This window comes from Rhodnius prolixus, unplaced genomic scaffold, assembly GCF_049639745.1.
Source record: "Rhodnius prolixus isolate KJV_2025 unplaced genomic scaffold, Rpr scaffold_4, whole genome shotgun sequence".
NCBI classification, from domain to species: domain Eukaryota; kingdom Metazoa; phylum Arthropoda; class Insecta; order Hemiptera; family Reduviidae; genus Rhodnius; species Rhodnius prolixus.
The window spans coordinates 31301186-31323490 of record NW_027411614.1 but is presented as its reverse complement, the minus strand read 5'-3'; the positions used below and the strand labels follow the sequence as shown (position 1 = coordinate 31323490).

Here is a 22305-nt window from a genome sequence, read left to right as displayed (position 1 = left end):
CGTAACGTGTACAACTAATGAGCCTTCCAGATGTAAAGATCAATTCGCTACTTCTTTAACGACAGACCCAAGGTTAAGAAATGTAACTAGATTTTTAATCATTTTTCTCAGAAGTAAATAACAAGTTTTGTGATTAATGGTAACGGTTTGATAAATGAAAAACGAAATAAATTCAATAAAAGGAAGTTATTAAATATAGCTTAAACAAGTAGGGTTTTATTTTTTTTTTTTTTTGGTCGAGGCGTATATGAAGAAAAATGAAATCACTAAAAAAATATGAGCATAAGAAATTGGAAATATTCACTCATTTTTAAACGTAACAGTATTTTTACTAAATGCATAAATATTTACAATGTAATAAAAATATTAGATTTACTGTAGTATAGATTTTAAATGAACCACTTGTGGCGGAGTTAATGAACTGAATAGTTTGTCACTAACTTCAAAGTTGGACAAGGCTGAAACAAAGAAAAATATATAAAAATAAACATATTAATTTATCACTTATTAGTAATTTTTGTAGACCAAGAATAAAAAGTATTTTAACAAAATGTAGTTACGTTTTAATCAGGTCATTAAAATAATAGAGGTTTTAACAATTCTTTAACATATTTTCAATTATCACTGACTGCAGTCAAACTCAACTAATTTTCAAGTCGGTGCAGCACTTAACTTAGCACTACAAAAACTATAAGAGCAAAACTAAGCTGGAACATCTGATTAGAATGTTAGGGTTGTGTTTTCTGATTGCTTTCACATAAATAAATAAGATGATTAACCTTAGTATTCTTCAAAAAGAACAAGATCAAAACATCGAAAACCTTGAAATACGACTGTAATGAATTTAGAAAAATGTGATGAGGTTTTTAAAGTTAATGGTGTGAGACTTAAGCTATTCCAAAACATCTGCGCTGAAGGGGAAAATAAATATTGGATTGTCCGGAAAATAATGCAGGATTATGGTTTTAAAAGAAAACAAATAAAAATTAATAATTTATAACTGTTTTTATTAATCAAAATAGCCCCCATTACTTTCTAAACATTTCTGCTAACGTGTGGGTAACTTTTCCACACCTCTGAATAGAATTTGGTATCCTTAGAATTTATAATTTCAGAAAACGCATTTTCTACTGTTCTTTCGTCAATAAATTTTTTATCTTGCAAATAGCGGTCCTTGTAAATAGGTGTCTAAAAAAATGGTAATCAGTAGGCGAGAGGTCTCCAGTGAGTAGGGCGGGTGTGGCAGAGTCTCAAAGCCAAGCTCCAACAATTGCCGGGAAGTCAAACGTGAGACATGTAGCCGAGCGTAGTCATGCAACTGAATGGGCCCCTTTCGATTGACTAAAGATGGCTTCATTATGGCCAATTTCTGATGCATTACGTCAATTTGGTTACAATATGATTCGGCATTGATGTTTTCGCCAGGATTCAAGAAGCTGTAATGAATCAGACCAAATGAAGCCCATTAAACAGTAACCATCACCTTTTTTTATGATTTGAGGGCTTTGGAAAATGTCGTGCTGCTTCTCCTTTGTTAAGCCACTGCCCGAAGCGTCTGCTGTTGTCGTAGAGGATCCACTTTTCATCGCAAGTCACAATTCTGGACAGACAATGATTGCTGTTGTTTCGGCAAAGAAGCGTAGCACATATTCATACCGCTGATCTTTTTGGCGTCGTTTAATGTGTGAGGAACTCAAACTTTCAAGCTTTTTCACCTTCCCAATCGCCTTGAGATGGTCATCGACGGTTGATTTGCTGACTTCGAGTTTCCCTGCCAGTTCTCGAACGGTTGTTCTGGGATTTTCTTCCACCAAAGCTCGGAGAACATCACATCATCAAGGGCAGAACTTCTTCCACAGCCTTCTTTGTCTTCAAGGTTCAAGTCTCCCTCTTGAAATCTCTGGAACCACCGTTGAACAGTGCACTCACTTATACTGCCTTCGCCCCAGACATCGTTGATATTTCTGGCCGTTTGCGCCTCGTTTCGGCCGAGTTTGAACTCGTAAATCAAAATTAGGCGAAAATCACGCTGTGACATCTTAGTAAAGACTGAACTATTTCCAAGTAGCAAAATGTTACAGAGGTAAACAAATATTTTTGTTTGAAAGAGGATTAATAAGTGTTTACATTAATAAAAGTCAAAAGTCCAACAAACAAACAGTTTACTATTTGGAGAGGTATTTTAAAGAAAACATAAAATCCTGCATTATTCTGGAAAACTCAATAATAGAATAAGAAAAGTTAACCTCAAAATCACTGAGTATGAACAGCTCAGGAAGAAAAGAAAAATACTAAGGGTGCGTTCCACTTGGCGACCACAACGACCAAAACATACTTTCAGGCGTTCCACTTGGCGACCGCGGTCGTTGTGGTCGCGGCGAAAACGTCACTAATGACGTCATTATTTTCGCCCACACAACGACCACAACGCCCCACCTTAAAAGCTGGGTCGAAGTGGGCGTTTAGAGTTGGCGCAATTTTTAAAACAAAATATGGCGACCGAAAAAATTATCTCATGTAAATGAAAGTATTATTTCATGTAAATAATAGAATGTGTTTCTCGAAAGTCTACAAAAAATAAATAAATAAATAATTACTTATTCCTTTACATACTAAATCACTGAATAACACAAGATCATTTACCTGAAATAACTTTTAAATTCTTCATCTGAATAAAGATCAATTACTCTGATAGCTAATAATACGTGGCCTAAGTTTTCGCTTTTTATCATTGCGATTTTGTAAAATTGCATTCCACTCTAATCGGAACTAGATAAAGAACTTTCTAAAGCATTATTAATAAATATCCAACTGTTGCCACAAAAGACACTTTAATTTTATTTAAACGTAAATTTTATAAATACTCCAAAATGCAATATAAAAAATTGAATTATATATATTCTTTTAATATAAGTCAGCTTTACCAATAATTAATAAAATTTATTATAAATTTGCTTATAAATGGGGTTTAAATTAAAAAATAACCTCTTCAAGCTTCTAACTTATTTTCGAGGCCGCCATATGTAATGTTTACATGAACGGTTAAAACGCCCACAGTCCGTTCCACTTGGGTTTTCGATCGCAACGCTCACAAGCAAGTGGAACGGCCAAAATCGCGGTCGTGGTCGTGGTCGTTGTGGTCGCCAAGTGGAACGCACCCTAAGTGGAAGAAATAAATGGCGGTCGAGCAAGATCGAAATTTCAAATATCTGAATCACCTGTACGAAAATGAATATGTTAATTTAAGCAAACGTTGGTTCAACTACCTCTCAAGAATCAATGAAAATCGTTTACCAGAAGTTTTTATAAATTATAAGTCGATTATTTGGAACGAGACCGAGATATCCCAGAATAAATGGGAACAAGGCAAGAGAGATGGAATACCTTTTAAAAGAGTGGGCTGAAAAAGAAGTCAAGATTTCATCAAAGGTAAGAAAACAAAAAAGTCCCACCTCCCATTACGCTGACAAACAATATTTGGTAAAGGAGTTATTGACTAGGATAATGACGTTGCGTTGCAATATGTAAGTATGGTTATGCTTGATCAAACGTCACAAATTTGTGAAAATATCTAATCAGACGTTGATAAACATGCACATAATAATTAGTTTCTAAAGTTAAATAAACAAGTTAATTTGAAATGTGAATTAAACCCACCTTTCACAGGATCATGCTCTATTTTATTGGCGTATATAAGTTTGTTGAATGTGCCTTCATAACCTGGCATATTTTCTACATCGATTATCAAATCCTCTTCAGGATTAATTGTTTCATCTACAGGTGATTCTAACATATTTATTAATATTCTTGTAAGCACATTCCTGTTAAAAGAGTACACAAAATATAACAAGAAACTTGACCACTTGAACAACATCCGACCCCAATTTAAATACATATATATTTTCTATATTAATTGTTTAAAAAAAAAAAAATCTGAACTTAGAGATTACCAATATTGTGAATAGGTTCCTTCCTTCAGATGCTTCGATTCTGACAATAATTTGATAAGACCAGCAATAGCAATTTTTCTTTCAATTTTTCCAGATATTTTTTGTGCATCAGGTTCAAATAATCTATCAACTATCATAGAAAACATCCTGAAAAAAACATTTATACCTTATTAATATTAAACGCAGAATCAAAGTTATCTCTTGATACGAGATAATACATATTATACTTCACTGCACAATAATCACTCAAATAATTGTCCAAAACTCAAATATTGAATAATTTCACATAAGATCCGTGGTCGTAGACTAAGAAAATGTGAATTCTAACTGAAATTCAATGTGAAATTATTTTAATTTCATTTTACTGATTTCAATAAGAATATCTATCTCTTTTAGTCAGTTAAGTTAAATAATAATAATGACGATAGGTAATGAAATATTTCTAAAAACTTACATTGGTTGAATAGAATCCACCATTTCTATAAAATTATTTGCCCCATATTTCAAAATATAAAAACAAAAGAAAACTAGAATTCCTTTTACATATTTTGTAGTCTTACTAGAGCTCAGTCTTTGAAATAGAAGCAAAAATATTTGCTTCATAAAAGGTTCTAATTCATGGCTGAAAAAAAAAAAAAAAATTAAGAAAGACAACAAAAATCTCACTTATGAAAAAATGAAAACAAAAAAAACTTTTAACGTAGAACTATTCCTTCTAAATTATTGTTTGTATTCATGTTAGATGTGTCACAATTAATGAGGATTATTCATGTAAGAATTCACAATGTTTTTTTCCAGCTTCAAATTTTTATTTAAGTTAGTTCACTTATTAGGTTCTTAATAATATAAAAACTTATAGGTTTTTCTCTGGTGCAACCTTAAAAAAAAAATGGGTGCTAAAAACCCGTTCAATCGTTTCGGCAAAGTTCCCGTTTATAGGCAGATGTAAATGAATGCAATCAGTATATTAAAATATAAATGAATGCAATAGGGGACTTCAAGGTTATGAATTCAAGATTGGAGTCATAGTAAGGTGCGTTAACAATTCTGCGAAGGATTTTGGACTGGAAGGATTGTATAGGTTGGATGTTGGAAGATTTGGCGGAGCCCCACAATTCTGCTCTTCGACCCATATTGGTCGAAGTAATTTATTGTAAAGTAAGTGTTTGTTGTGTATCTTCAGGATCAAAAAGTATCCTGAGTAGTCCGTAATGTCTGACAACAAGTAAAACCAATAAACTCTCAATCTAATCTACTCTTATCTACTAGTCTTTTGTAAAACACCATTATCTCAACTTTATCTTTGTATTTACTTGAATGACTTTGTTAAAATTGACAATTTCGATAACCATTTTACAAAATTTATACCCAAAATAGAAGTACGAAAAAATAGGCATTTGTTTTTAGACTGGAGGAACAAGCACGCCCTTCGAAATGTACTCAAATTAGTGAACTTGAATGAAGCTTGAAATTTGTTCAGCATCCACAGAACTTGCAAATTACTGATATCCTATTGATGCTTCCTACAATTCTAAATTATTGGATATTAGTAATATTTATTCTATCCCGTTACAAACGTAGACATTATTTATCATATAATCAGTGTTTAAATTCCGTTTAGTGTACAGACTTTTTCTTCAACTATGATTCTGACACTTATTAAACATTTGTACATACTCTTGCAGCCAACAAGTGTAGTATACAACAGAAACATTGTGAGAATAAAAATTCTCTACACACTGATGTTGGATGAAAATCCGAAACAGGTAAGATCCACTTAAATCCACACGAAACAATAAAAACATGCAAGTGTGTGAAAAATATAATTCTATGTTAAAAAAGTAGTTAAACAGCAATAATAATCTAAATTATGAAAGAATTCTACAATAATAAACATGGTTGAAGTGTCTGAAGCAAATGGAGAAAACATACCTTGGGCAGCATTCCATCATGCACTGTATTAGATTAAATCCTTCATGATCATTTGAACGGGTAGCTATCAGTTTTTGGAATACACCTAAAAGTCCATTCTAGAACAAAAATTGTTCAAATAAAATTTCATCAAATCACAAATTATTATTCATATTTGTTTTTCAATTTTTCAATTGCAGTATCCAAAAGAAAAACCTCAACTCATTAATCAATAATAATAAATAGCTTACAACTTTAACCGTTGTTTGAAACTGAGTAGCATCGGCATTACGAACATAGGCTCTTAATAGTTGTGCTAAAGCTCTAACATTTGAGTGACGTTCCCATAAACCAGGCGCTAATAGACAAGGATATAGAGCTATGTAAGCTGGTGATATGTCGGGATGATGTTCCAACATTAACGATAACACTTGCATTACATAAGGTACAAACTCTGTGAAAATAATAATTGATTCATTAACTTGGAAGTCTTTTGACACACTCACGAATTCTAAGACACCTTTAGAAATTGCTTACCCTGAACATCCTGCTGTAAAATTGTTTGGAAAATAGGAAATAAAGCTTCTTCAAAGTTAACCACTGCTCCCGGATTTTTTTTGCAAACAATTCTTAAAAAGTAAAACAAAAAATTATTTTAACTTAATTTAGTCGGAGCATTTTATATTTATATATTCCAGTTCTAAATGATGATAGAACCGTTTACTTCATTAGCATATAAGAACTAATATATAAATACATATATAGAGAGTACCACTATCTGTTAAATAGCAAATACTTCAGTAGAGTATTCTTCGAGCTTGTATTGGTACCATTTTTGTATTTTAATTTTGGATGAAGTTGGGGTGTACACTTTTCGATGAAACAATTTCACAGTATGAAAATATCCTTTTATAAGAAGTATTTCAAGTGTGAAGGCACGTTAAGTTGAAACCTATCCGTATGAGCAGCCGCTACAAGTGAGATCTGGCCTACGTGCAAACTAGGGAAAAATCTGATAATACGTTACGAAATTTTTCTCTTGGTGCTGTGTGGCTGCTTTAGTTTTTAATGACATTTATCGCTCCAGCTTAACGACTCCAGACAAGCAAGTGTTTGGAGTAGTTCACTTACCGAATAGAAAGTGTGATTGTTTCGAAAAGATAATGGTTGAAATGAGGTTTGGTTGGATTTTTAGAGACGGCTGCAAGTTTCTGTGTCAGCGTTGGAAGTAGTTCAGCTAAATAAGGTACTACAGACTCTTGTAGAGTAGAAAAACTTCTCATTATAGCTGTAACATAAATTATTGTATAAAGTGCAATTGATTACATAATAAAAAGAACACGTAATAGAACTAAGAGAATTATTTACCTTTCATGGTGTATTCATTTTCTTCCGACCCAGTGAGTGTAAGCGAATGGAAAAGTGATTTTAACAGATCCCCTGCAAGTGGTGATAATGTTTGTTCGGTTATTCTGAAAAATAAGAAAGAAATTGGACTAACTTCCTCTTTTGGAAACTTGGTTTCATAGCGGTTTTCGAAACAAAAATTCTGGTGAAAAGATGACATACTCTAACTGCTATTAAATTATCTTGAAAATTAAGCGCAGCTGTCTTCAAAATATACTATTAAAGGAAGCATGGCACCATAGGGGAGATTATACTCCACTTAAATCAATATTTACTGAGAACAAGGTTTAAACCAAAGAAGTAGGCACTCAACCATTCAATTCGATATTAATTAAGTTGTAGATGGATTATGTGTAAATAATGTACCTAAATGGACTATGAAACAATAATTAGAACTATCCAAAAGGTACAAAAACCTTCTTAACAAAAACTTACAGTTTAAAAAGTTAAGTATAAGGGTGAGCTTAAGCTTTTACTAACAAGTAAAAGGTACACAAATCAGCAAGCACCCAATATTTCATTCATACTTCAGATCGTAATTTCAGTTCTACAGAAACGTGAAAAAATATTGTTTAGAATTTATTAGATGTCACAGACCATGCTGGCCATTTTCATATACAAAATAATTGTTCAGTAAAAGGCAGTCTACCATTAAGAGGAAGTCCATATATTACAGCGAACTGGCATCTACCGGACTGTCAAGCACCCCCTCCCCAAAAGTGCCCTTAATCGAAGTATTCCAGAAAAATGTTTCCTATAAAAGTTATAGAACTATTTGTGGGCTATAATTATACCAAGTTTGAAGAAAATCCAAGAAGTAGTTTTTGAGAAAAAGTTGAAAAAGTGAAAAATCTATTCAGCAAAGTGGTACTTCCGGTGGAGCTATTTTGACCAAAAATTTATCGTCGCTTCCCATGGTGTCAATTGAACTAAATATCAAATTTGAAACGTCTGCGATTATCGGTTCCTGAGATATAGTGGATAAACTCACTATAGATGAGAAAACTCAGGCCAAACCTATGGCATCAAGGCAAGATGGGTTAGAGAACCGCGATTCTAGGAATTACTGGTCCTGTAACCCAACCGGCCTTAGCCGTGATTTTTTTATCACTATTCTCTCTCTTTTCTCTTTAACAAGCCGAATGCGATCGGTTTTTGTCGGTAATCTTCGGCTTAGTTGATTATTATTAACTTATTTAATTTCTTATTTAATATTTAACATCTTATGTGCACACTCACACGACTTTCTTACATTCATATTTCTAACAAGCCGAATGCGATCGGTTTTAGTCAGCAATTGTCGGCTCAAGTTGACCAGGATTATTAACTTAATATCCTAGAGAGAGAGAGAGAAACATTTTAATGCAAATATTTGCAAAACAAAGGGTGCTGCCCAAATAGATCGGGTTGCTAGACACACAGCGTACCAATCAGTCATATTTTCTAAGATTAAATCACACTCACACGACTTTTTTCTTTTTTAGTAATACATATGTATGTAGTTGGGTTTTCTTGTAAACTAGAATTTTTACCGAATAGTGATTACCTTGAATTGCACAATACATTCTAATGAAACTATTTTAGAATAAATCTAATGAGCACACTCACACGACTTTCTCTTACCACTACCTATGTAGTTGGGTTTTCTTGTAAACTAGAATTTTTACCGAATAGTGGTTACCTTGAATTGCACAATACATTCTAATGCAACTATTTTAGAATAAATCTAATGAGCACACTCACACGACTTTCTCTTACCACTACCTATGTAGTTAGGTTTTCATGTACACTGGATATTTTACTAAATAGTAGTTACTTAAATTACACAATATATTCTAATGCAACTATTTTAGAATAAATCTAATGAGCACACTCACACGACTTTCTCTTACCACTATCTATGCAGTTGAGTTTTCTTGTAAACTAGAATTTTTACCGAATAGTGGTTACCTTGAATTGCACAATACATTCTAATGAAACTATTTTAGAATAAATCTAATGAGCACACTCACACGACTTTCTCTTACCACTACCTATGTAGTTAGGTTTTCATGTACACTGGATATTTTACTAAATAGTAGTTACTTAAATTACACAATATATTCTAATGCAACTATTTTAGAATAAATCTAATGAGCACACTCACACGACTTTCTCTTACCACTATCTATGCAGTTGAGTTTTCTTGTAAACTAGAATTTTTACCGAATAGTGGTTACCTTGAATTGCACAATACATTCTAATGAAACTATTTTAGAATAAATCTAATGAGCACACTCACACGACTTTCTCTTACCACTACCTATGTAGTTAGGTTTTCATGTACACTGGATATTTTACTAAATAGTAGTTACTTAAATTACACAATATATTCTAATGCAACTATTTTAGAATAAATCTAATGAGCACACTCACACGACTTTCTCTTACCACTATCTATGCAGTTGAGTTTTCTTGTAAACTAGAATTTTTACCGAATAGTGGTTACCTTGAATTGCACAATACATTCTAATGCAACTATTTTAGAATAAATCTAATGAGCACACTCACACGACTTTCTCTTACCACTACCTATGTAGTTAGGTTTTCATGTACACTGGATATTTTACTAAATAGTAGTTACTTAAATTACACAATATATTCTAATGCAACTATTTTAGAATAAATCTAATGAGCACACTCACACGACTTTCTCTTACCACTATCTATGCAGTTGAGTTTTCTTGTAAACTAGAATTTTTACCGAATAGTGGTTACCTTGAATTGCACAATACATTCTAATGAAACTATTTTAGAATAAATCTAATGACCACACTCACACGACTTTTTCTTACCACTACCTATGTAGTTAGGTTTTCATGTACACTGCATATTTTACTAAATAGTAGTTACTTAAATTACACAATATATTCTAATGCAACTATTTTAGAATAAATCTAATGAGCACACTCACACGACTTTCTCTTACCACTATCTATGCAGTTGAGTTTTCTTGTAAACTAGAATTTTTACCGAATAGTGGTTACCTTGAATTGCACAATACATTCTAATGAAACTATTTTAGAATAAATCTAATGAGCACACTCACACGACTTTCTCTTACCACTATCTATGCAGTTGAGTTTTCTTGTAAACTAGAATTTTTACCGAATAGTGGTTACCTTGAATTGCACAATACATTCTAATGAAACTATTTTAGAATAAATCTAATGACCACACTCACACGACTTTTTCTTACCACTACCTATGTAGTTAGGTTTTCATGTACACAGGATATTTTACTGAATAGTAGTTACTTAAATTACACAATATATTCTAATGCAACTATTTTAGAATAAATCTAATGAGCACACTCACACGACTTTCTCTTACCACTATCTATGCAGTTGAGTTTTCTTGTAAACTAGAATTTTTACCGAATAGTGGTTACCTTGAATTGCACAATACATTCTAATGAAACTATTTTAGAATAAATCTAATGACCACACTCACACGACTTTTTCTTACCACTACCTATGTAGTTAGGTTTTCATGTACACTGGATATTTTACTAAATAGTAGTTACTTAAATTACACAATATATTCTAATGCAACTATTTTAGAATAAATCTAATGAGCACACTCACACGACTTTCTCTTACCACTATCTATGCAGTTGAGTTTTCTTGTAAACTAGAATTTTTACCGAATAGTGGTTACCTTGAATTGCACAATACATTCTAATGAAACTATTTTAGAATAAATCTAATGAGCACACTCACACGACTTTCTCTTACCACTATCTATGCAGTTGAGTTTTCTTGTAAACTAGAATTTTTACCGAATAGTGGTTACCTTGAATTGCACAATACATTCTAATGAAACTATTTTAGAATAAATCTAATGACCACACTCACACGACTTTTTCTTACCACTACCTATGTAGTTAGGTTTTCATGTACACAGGATATTTTACTGAATAGTAGTTACTTAAATTACACAATATATTCTAATGGAACTATTTTAGAATAAATCTAATGAGCACACTCATACGACACCATATGAAAACTTCCATATAGAGATAGAAGTTCCCGGTATTTGAGCTAAATTTCATTAAATCTGAACATTGTGACGATAGAAGTTAGACGTTAGTAATTTAACTTAAGAAATAGAAAAAAAAATCGTTCGTTACCCCAAAGAAATAATTTTAATTTCATTCATAACTTGAATTGTCTATGTTGAATGATAATTTATCCAATTTATGATGGATAAACTTAATGAATAATTAATTAAGAATTGGAAGTGGATGATCCAATTATTCACTTCTCCTATTGGACCTCGCTTGGGAAAGTAGTAAGATAGCAACTGGGGTGGCAGAAATCAGATTGTTACTTATAACAATTTTTTTTGATTAATTTAATAACTTAATTCGATTAAAGTTGAACCACTACTAATCAAAAACTGATGGATAAAAACTAAACTCGATGGATAAATCATTGTGACTTGTGGAAGTATGGATGGTACAATCGCTTACTCTTCACATTAGTCTTCAAAGGGAAAAGTGAGTTGCCATTCTGAGGTGACTGAAGCTTTCGACCCACTCCACAGACCAATAATACTCTTCTTAATCGGTAAAATACTCAAGGATTGAAGATATGACTAGAGAAGTTATCAAGGCTTGAGTATTTCCATGCACTTCTAAAATAATTACCACGAATTTTACAAGAAATGCAAACAGTTGTTTTTCTAATAAACAAAAAAAAAAAAATGAAATATAATTAAATATGAAGTATGAAGGTAACTCTCGTATACAAACATACCTAATAACATTCACATGTCACTCCACTAGTTATTTGGAAAGTTTTAGTACATAACAGGCCTGAGTTTAGATGAAAGAGGATAACATCAAAAGATAACACTTGATCTAAAGAAGAGATGAAAAACTTGAAGATTAAGAAAACTTTGTTATGATTGGTCCACAGATGTCTTTGCAAATCTTGGTTAATAGGTAATATTAAATCAAAATCAAATCATTACATGAAATAAAATTAAAGTGACACCAAAATTTTTTAAAACACACATGAATTTAATATAAAATTTGCAAAATTAAAAAAAAAAAAAATACCTACAGTAGTACTGCGTCATGTCTAACAACCAACATCTTTTCAATAGTACAAGCTGCATAGCTACGAACAACAATATTATCAGCAACAATATGCCTTATTATATTTTGTAGACTAGCAATTAAAATTTGTGGGGGCAACACGCTTCTAAATTTTATTAGATACTTTATGGCGTCTGCTTTTATTACTGGGAGCACGTTCACTAAACAGAACCAAAAAAAAAGTTTCAAATTATTTTAAGTTGATGTAAAGTAAAATTGGAAGAAATTATTATAAAATAATAATAATAAGGGAAGGGATTAGCTATGAGGTTAGCAAACTGGACTCCCACGCGGAGGTCCCGGGTTCGAATCCAGCTGCTGACCTTAGATTTTCTCTTCCTAGGAGCTTCTTACAGCTCACTGTCCGGTGATGGACAGTGTTGTCTGTAACGAGAGAACATTGTCCGGAGGCCGGCAGTGCACTGAAAAAAGCTCCGGGCGCCAATAACCTTAGATGTTGACGCGCCTTAAATAATTAAAAAAATAATAATAATAATCACTGACCATCCTTTTCTAATTCCGGTAAAATATGACTTTTAGCAAAATCATCTAAAGGAACCATTGCACAAGTCTTTGTAACGCCATGTTTAGTGGTACTCCCTCTTTCTGCCAAACAAGTAACAATATACAAAGCAGTATCTTTCTGCCTCCATTTGTTATTATCCACTGAGTACTCATTCAACATTGCCTGAAACATAAAAAAGGAAATTATAACAGTTTTTAAATCGTTTCTCCGTTCATTTTTGTGTTTATTATGATTAAACCTACAGGGAGAATTTTATTAAAAATCAGAATTTAAAACTAATTTAAAAAGACCATTAATTTAAATATTCATAGCCTCTCCTTTCTTTCTTTGGAAAAATCGTTCAAAAAATGGTGTCTAAATTCACTTATAAAACTCCTAAAATGTCACTTTAACTCACCGTCAAATCACTCTCTCACCATTTTACAGCATTGAATTCCAATCCTATCCACGAACATCGTTCGATAACTTGAAATTTTCATTCACAATAAATTAAATTGCATTCTACATATATAAAACTGAAAAGAATGAACGCTGCACACTATCTAAATGATACGTGACAATAAATCGTACTTATTATCAAACAACATGTACACCTTTACTTTAACATTCATTTACAATACCTTCCATCAGATGTAGTTTTATGAAACAACTAATTTCTGTTGCAAGAAGAATACAACAGATCCAAATTCTTTAAAGCTCGTTTTTGCTTTGTGATTCAACCCTTTATTCCAGTCAAACCACGGTATGCCTCTTGCAAATGCAAATAGAACATTCTATACAACTATAGTCCGTTTACGGTTGAACCATAACGGCACTTTGGAATAACTTGGGTCACCTATTCCACATTGGGGTCCTCTACGATAAACAGTGCACATATGGAGAGGAATCTGGATTCAAACCACCAATTTTAGCATGTCTCAAAGGAGTAAAGGCCGTGACATACTTTGGAAAGCCAAAATAGAAAACCATTTCGAACTACCTACAAATTTACAGCTGATATTTACAAAAACCAGTCTAGTATCATTTGAAGCAACAGTTTTATTATCAACAGTTTTATTAAATCTATCCCAAACACCATAATAATCGTTAATCTGCGCGTACTGAAGGCCAAAAACCAAAAATCCCTTCCATCTAAAACGTTTCGTACAAATTTTGATGCTCCCTTCCTATAAATATCTCTTTAACAAAAACTTACAGTTTAAAATGTTAAGTATAAGGGTTGATTAAACGCCAAAAGGTACACAAATCAGCATGTACCCAACATTTCATTAATACTTCATTGATATTATTTTAAGTAATTTTACTACATTAATTTTCATTAATATTTTTTTGAATTTATTAGATGTTTCACAGACCCTTATGCTGGCCATTTTAATCTACAAAATATTTGTTCAAGTAGAACACCATTTAACTTAGATTGACTGTAATAAGATAAATAAGATATGCATATTTTTATGACAGCTAACTAATTATTCCAGTATTTTACTACAAGTAAAATTAGAGGGACTACATTAAATTACAATTGAGAAATGAATAATTATTGTTGAATAATTTACTTGATATTACCTACGCGTTATTTGTGCTCACAAATACTTCGGAAAGACGAATTCTAGACTGAAATATTGTTTTAAATCCGTGATTCAAATTTAAATAGTAGCCGACTCTGCCTTTGTCTTTTTTTACTTTAACATGCATGTACATACATACGATATATGTGACTATTCAGAATAAAGAGCATAATAAAGATAAATCAGAAGAATAATTTGGAATAAAGCTAAAATAAAGTACCTATTTAATTACGAAAATATAATATACATTTTATCATAATTATAACAAAAAAATAAAATATTATGAATGAACAAAGGGAAGGGATTAGCTATGCGGTTAGCATATTGGATTCCCACGTGGAGGTTCCGGGTTCGAATCCAGCTGATGACCCTTAGATTTTCTCTTTCTAAGAGCTTCTTACAGCTCACTGTCCGGGTGATGGACAGAGTTGTCTGTAACGAGAGAACACTGTCCGGAGGCCGGCAGTGCACTGAAAAAAGCTCCGGGCGCCAATAACCTTGATGTTGACGCGACTTAAATCATAAAAGAAAAGAAAAAGAAAATGAATGAACTGGCCAGCATAAGGGTCTGTGAAACATCTAATAAATTCAAAAAAATATTAATGAAAATTAATGTAGTAAAATTACTTAAAATAATATCAATGAAGTATTAATGAAATGTTGGGTACATGCTGATTTGTGTACCTTTTGGCGTTTAATCAACCCTTATACTTAACATTTTAAACTGTAAGTTTTTGTTAAAGAGATTTTTGTACCTTTTGGATAGATTTTCTTTTTTGTATGTTTTGCAAAGTTACATATCTGCTTTACAGATTTTATTAAAATTGGGAATAATAAATTTAATTTTTTCATTATAACCTGAAAAGGTGTTAAGTCGGAGTAACTACCACTGGACAGATCTTTTTAAAGAATGATTATAGTTGCGGTCCCCAAACCATCCTCAATAACAATTTTTTTTTGAGAAAGCGTTTTGAATAAAATAGGAAGGTAATTTGTACGTAAATAGCAAAATTAAACTGCGATTTCAGTACTTCCCTTTAAGAGGAGTAAGAAAAATAAACTGCGATTACAGTACTTCTCCCTAAAAGGCAAAGAGGCAAAGATATTGAATCGAACGACAATTCATTGATGTAAATCAGTTCACTCATTGATAATTTTAACGATTGCAGTACTTCCTCTTAGTAGGTGTAAGAGCATGATGGCACTTCACAGCCACGTAGAGGAGCTTTAACCACTTCTTCTTGCTAAATTTTATCAAAATCGGACTAAGCGTTATAGAAATTATTATTGGTAATAATAGTTTTAGAAAGGGCCTTATTTGGGTGGGGCAAACTCCCCTCCTTATGAGGCACAGCGTCGAGACTTTTAAAGTGCAAATCTGTACAAAATTTCGATTCGAATGACACTTCATTCATGAAAATCGGTTCACGTTTCGATAATTTGAAACGATTGCTATACTTCCCCTTAACAAGTGTAAGAGCAGATCGTCGCTTTAATGTTACGTAGGGGAGCCCTAACCCTGTCATCCTACGAAATTTTATCAAAATCGGGCTAAGATTTACAGAGTAATTAATGATAATAATTTTGGAGGGGGCCTTACATAAATGGGGCTAACTCCTCTCCCATTCCATGTACAGCGTCGAGACCCTCAAAAGGCATATCTACATAACATTCCGACTCGAATGATACCTCATTCATGAAAATCGGTTCACGCTTTTAGGCGCTACGTTGTTTACAAAAAAAGTAACAACAACAACAAGAACATTTTTGAAAATGCCGTTTTTGCTCATTTTCAGCATCCTTTTTCTCAAAATCTATCAAATCTGGGTTGTTGCGAAAAAATTACAGTCAAAAAGGAGGATTTGCCCTATAATTTAAAGAAAATTTGGGAATTTTATCTTTTATAGAAGAGGAGAAAAAAATTGTCAAAGTTGGGTGTTTTTCAACGTTACGCTTTTTCGTGCAGTTTTTGATGATCAACCCTTATACAACTGTCCTACCGGACAGTTTTAATCTATAGTAACATTCTAGTCTACGACGCTAAAATGACAATTAAACAAACAAAAATTATTATTGGACTTTAGAATCTTAATTTTTTTAAAACTTTTCTGCATTATCAAAATTCAAATGTCTTTAAAAAACGGACACTGAATACAACTTCCTTACAAAACTACCTGGTAACCTGCAAGAATGCAAAAAATCCGTTCACTATGCGGGGAAACTCACTAAATCCTACAAATATAATTTTGGATCATTTTCGTACGTAATAAGCATTTTCAGGAAAGTGATTAGCTCAGTTGGTAGCACGGTGGACTAGATAGCCAGAAATAGTAAATTAAATTAGAAAACAAAATCAATCATACATGAATTGGAGAAATATCAATCCACAATTTCTTTTTTTTTTAGAAATGCGGATTATTTGACAATTACAAGCGTGCTTTCTATTGTCTCATTTATATTGAATCGCAAATTTGGTTAGGTCCGCACGTACCAGATAATGTTTGGTTTTATCCGTTGTAGCATGCTTATTATGTCTCTGCCGGTTTCAGACATCCATCATTAGAGAGTTTGGTGTAAAGATGTCGACGTCACTTACGTTGCCATCCTCCATTAAACTGCTTGTTAACTGTACACTAATCTGATTATCTATTTCTGATTATGATTGAAAGTCCGGAATCGGTCAGAGACACGGCAAACATGCGTGCCATGACGGAAAAAGTAAAAGATATTTAAACGAGTTTGACAACCAGGCTTACTAACTTACTCCTTACTCTTCAAGCTCAAGACAATTCTCCCATCCCTTCATCTTGTTTGATCGTTAATAACAAACAAAGTGCAAAATTCTCCAAACAGGTCCAGTAGAGAGCTAACAAACAATCTGGTGGACGTTATTCCCAAATACCATTAATTTAATCAATTTAGGAACGAGTGCAGCAATTATCCTGCAGGCCTAATCTCAACTAACTAGGTTATCGCGCTGCTAGAGAGTGAGAGAGAGCAAATAGTATACGTCAACTATTTAAAAGTGGGATATACAAGTGAAAGAACATTCTAAGATTTTTAAAACTAAATAATAATTTTAATTCAACATACCAGCACAAACTGGCTGAATATCTGTGAAACTTGTTCATCAAAATGTTGTGCGAGAACTTTAACTAGATCACAAGCTGCTCGCCTTCTTGTATCAACATCTGCACCTTCTATATCTCGGCGCATGTACTCTTCAGGATTATCTTCAAAAAGTTCTTCATCTATTTCTGCAAAGGAAAGTAACAGTTTCTTCAGTAAAATAATTATTCAACAATAAATCATGCATTAAAAAGCAAATGTTTACTTCCAAATTTAGTACTAAATCATGATTAAAATTGAATGGCTTTAAGATTTACCTCTAAAATTTACATTTGGTATAATAACTTTTTCACAAATGTTTGATAACACATTCGGATTTTGAAATAAATTTCTATAATGATCCCTTTCTGCTACCGTAGATAAAAATTGTAATGCATTGCTTACCAACTGAAACACATTTTAAACTATGAATCATACTTTAGAATTATGTTTTAAATTAAAGTTTTATTACACTTAATCTAATAATCAGTTTAAAAAAAAGAAAAATGAACAACCTAAAATTAAAATTAAATACTAGATACTAAAGGGGCCCATCAGAATAGGTAATTTTACAACAACAACAAAAAACAGATCAATTATTGTTTTGTTACAAATGTTCCATACAAATTCCTTTACGATTTGCCTGTAATAAGAATTCTCACAGCCAATTATTGGATCCCTTGTTGAAACTTTTATTTAGTTTGGAATCAAAAGGCCACTGAAATCCAGTTTCAACTTCGGTGAACTCAACAATTTTCACTAAGAAAAGTGAGAGCTTGGATGTTAAACTTTAGTGGGATGCAACAAGTGTGGGCTGTAAGAAGTTCAATGGCAACAAGTACTTCGATTTTTTTCGGATTTCCAACCAGAGATTAAAACTTGAGTTTATCGTACAGAAAAAAAATGTAATTGAAACTGCTACAGATAGACAATGCTGGTCGTCTAAGGCTGGAAACATAGTGGAGCGGCGAGCAAAGCGGCGAAATCAAACCCAAGTAAACATATGGGACCGCGCATAGTGGAGAGCAAAGCGATGATAGAGCAACGCTATCTATAGAGAGTAGAGCAAAGCGTTATGACATGTTTGATTTCTTTGCTCTTATTGCGCTCAATTTGTAAAGGTTATTTTTCAAAGGTTATGGATATTGATACATTTATTGGTTTAGTTTGTTTAAAGAAACCTCTGTGGGACCACAGTATTTGCGAAGCTACAATAGTTTTTAACAATTAATAATTAATAGTTAAAATTATATAACAATTAGTAGTTAATGGAGAATTCAGGTACTTTTTTGCTACATTTAATTTGGTTCTCAATCCCTTAATGCTAACTTTCATCTAAATACTAGGCAAAATTAAATTACATTTTCACGTCCTACTACTTCTGATCAGAACGAATTCTCCAATCCTTCTTCTGTAGCGTCGTACTACTCCAATTTTTCAGATGAATAACATTAATTTACGGCAAATAATGGAGTAGTGATTTAATAAAATTAATGTTTTTTAATTGACTAATTTCTTTATATCTGTATATATTTCTATTTTGGTTTTGTTTATTTTTTTCTAACCTTAAAGTAACTGCTAGGATTAATGGGGTTACACTGGGCTAGTATGTAATCAAATGTTGATATAGACATTCGAAAATACGCATGAAACTTGCCAGAATGCTCCCGAAGTTGTTGGTACAAGTGACCAACCATCTTGTTTTGTCAAAAGGAGAACGCGACTAAACTCGTCACTATGTGCATGCGAATCTTTGCTCGCTGCTCGTCGCTCTCTTTGATCTGAAGCAGCTATCATCGCCGCTTTGCCCGCCGCTCCACTATGTTTCCAGCCTAAGAGGGCATTCATTAAGTTGTTGATAGTAAAGGTTATAAGTAAATGGTATCCATTAACTCAATCGCGAATTCCTGGTTAATTATTGATATTTAAATAAAAGCACATAACACAGCAAACTTTCCTTTTGAATAAAAAATAAAAACTTACTAAATCATATTTTGCCTCCAAACCAGTGGAAACCAGAAGATTCCATATATCTGTGACAAAGTCGGGCAAGAATGGCCTGAATTCTTCATCATACTTCTGAGCATACAATCCTAAATTGAAACAAATCTGTGATCTCAACTGTTCCATTAAACCCGGCTTATGATCATTCTGTAATAAAATTGGTTTAATCAAAACAATCAATCGTCCAAGGTCAATATCTCAGTAAAATAAAGGATTTAATCTTACATCTGATGCTAGACAGGGTACATCAGTTGTTAATAAAGAATGGAACAACGTCATCCATGTATTCATATTATCTTCAAAAAATTCTGGTAAATCTTGAAAATTGAGGGAATAAAATATTTTGCATATAAGCAATAATGAAGAATATATCACTCTCAACGCTTCAGGATTGTTTGCATGAGTTGCACATAATCCGTGGGTAGCCTGTAAAAATTGTAAACACTCATAAAGCATTTAATGGTTGCTTACCTTGCTGTATTACAAGTATACAGTAATAATAAAGTTCAACTGACGACTAATAAGTCTGTTAATGGTTTAGCAAATGTATCCAAAACAAATTTAATTTCTTCCCAAAGAGCTTGACCTTTAAACTCGTATCGGTATCTCTTGAAAATAGAATGTGCCGTATGCAATATACCATTGATTACATGAAAGTCACCTAAAAAGTAGGTATATGATAAATAAACATACCTAAAGTATGAAAAACCAATTTTTTATCTTCACTGAAACCAGAATATTGTCGTTAATTTTACTTCATGAGTTTTTGGAGTAAACCAATAAGTTATACCTGTGGCGAATTTCTCTACCATATTCTGCAAAAGTCCAGGCCATTTACTTGGAAAGTCTGACTTTCCTATGATTGAAACGGCGTCAGATAGTTGTTTCTGAATAAGAGCTGGTGCAACTAACATGCTATCAACTATAAGAGCTTTAACTTTTACACGGTCTTCCTCATGTATTTTATCTTCACCTCCTTCTTCCTGAAAAAGTTTCTTGTCTATAAACAAAGCTAATAACACATCATCAAAAATCATACTTTAAAAGTCGATGTTGAGAGCTCTCTGCAGTTCCATACGAATAGTGTTGGGTACTATAATGTAATTTCAAACATCTTCTAGTGTGTTGATTGGGTTGTTGGATCTACTATGACGAATATCAACAGATTTATCCATTATATTACGCTTGTTTTCTGTAACTGGGACAAATTTCTTCTAACTTTACTGTTTGATTCATCATGAATTCGCAAGAAGTTCGGAATTCCTCCCAAAAAATATCTTACACTTACCTATTGTTGTATCTGATTACAGAACTAGCTATTGATTTCTTTTTTTTTAATACAAATTATCAAAATATTAAAAGCAATGTCAAACCAATGGAAAAAATCCATAAAATATTAATAAAAGCAGCTACTGAAAAATATTCCCGGAGGAAGAACCGGACTTGACACTTATTTAGGAATCTTGTGTCTCCGGTATCTTAGTCTTACAAAATGATTTACCTCATTGATCTTTCCAAGATTACACTGGCTTAGCAGAGGCTATTATTGTAAAAATAAATAGGATTCAGCCCTCTTTTAATACGTATATGTATTTTTAAATGTCACACACATGTTAAAGTTTGCAATAAACACTACGAAAGTAATTAGAGAGCTACTTTTCTAATTTTTATTTTACAACTGTCAAGAAAGTACCTGGAAAAATAATGTAAGTTTAAAATGACAATATAGTTACTAACCACTGCCCAGTTTCTCTTCACATAATTTTTGAAATTGACGGCTCCAGCTACTCTAATAGTTAATTCTATGGCTTCACTGTTAATTAGCTGTAGCAGTAGGATCGGATAATTCTTATTTCCTTCGACTGTTATGAGAAACTTCTCAGCTAGGAGAAAATTAAGTTTATTATTTATGGCAGCAACTAAGCAACAGTTGATATGATCAACCCTCATACAGCTGTCATGTAGGACAGTAATATTGTTACATTGTTTAAAGGAATACTGTAAAATTGTAGAAATGAGGCAAATTTCGTCTCTTATGTTTTCAATGCTAACAAAACGTAATAATTAGAATTACAAACTTACATGGTCTTCGGATGTTTGGATCTGGACTTAAGGTTTGACTTAAATAATTCGATAATATTCTCAAGTTTTCTTCAGTAATCTCCATATTCTAATTTAAAGCTCTTAGAAATAAACTAAATTGTAGACGCAAAAGAGTTATATCTTCGTTTGTTTTCAACTCCACAACAGAGTGTGGAGATCACTGGCTAGAGGTTAACTTTCAACTCGACATAACCGAACCTCAAAATAGAATAACCGCGAAATCAGTATGTCAAATTCAGACTCTAAAATCATTTAAACTCTTAAGAAATGAAAGCAATCAAAATCACTTAAAGATTTTAGGCACAATGTTTTAATAAATAATGACTGAAAATTGAAGTTATCAAAATAACTTATGTAGAATTTTTTTTTGTACAATTAGTTTGAGGGGGCTGCCTTTATTACTTACTTCTTTGTGTGAAAAAACTGTTTCTTAAAAATAATCATTTTTAAGCCAAATAACAGTTGAAGTATAAGTGCTGAAAAAGTGCTACATTATTCATATTGTATTCTCAGTAAAAGGCGACAAGAAAAATAAGTTTTTAAAAAGTTACAATTTTTATTCGGAAGGGTTGTATTTTAAACAGA

The 22305-nt window shown here is 32.4% G+C and overlaps 1 protein-coding gene across 1 annotated transcript; it reads right to left on the bottom strand.

Annotated features, from left to right (window-relative positions):
- Nucleotides 1-214: 214 nt before the first annotated feature.
- Nucleotides 215-21934, bottom strand: Cse1 (chromosome segregation 1). Its single transcript, XM_074131281.1, has 19 exons — nucleotides 21700-21934; nucleotides 21355-21500; nucleotides 20408-20600; nucleotides 20133-20278; nucleotides 19843-20043; nucleotides 19597-19764; nucleotides 17892-18021; nucleotides 17599-17762; nucleotides 12916-13099; nucleotides 12377-12572; nucleotides 7230-7333; nucleotides 6993-7149; nucleotides 6399-6490; nucleotides 6113-6315; nucleotides 5883-5980; nucleotides 4405-4572; nucleotides 3951-4097; nucleotides 3658-3821; nucleotides 215-458 (listed from the first exon to the last, which is right to left on the bottom strand). Exons 1-19 carry the CDS (start codon nucleotides 21782-21784, stop codon nucleotides 373-375), a joined length of 2832 nt encoding a protein of 943 aa, XP_073987382.1. The 5' UTR covers nucleotides 21785-21934; the 3' UTR covers nucleotides 215-372.
- Between the last annotated feature and the right edge of the window lie 371 nt (nucleotides 21935-22305).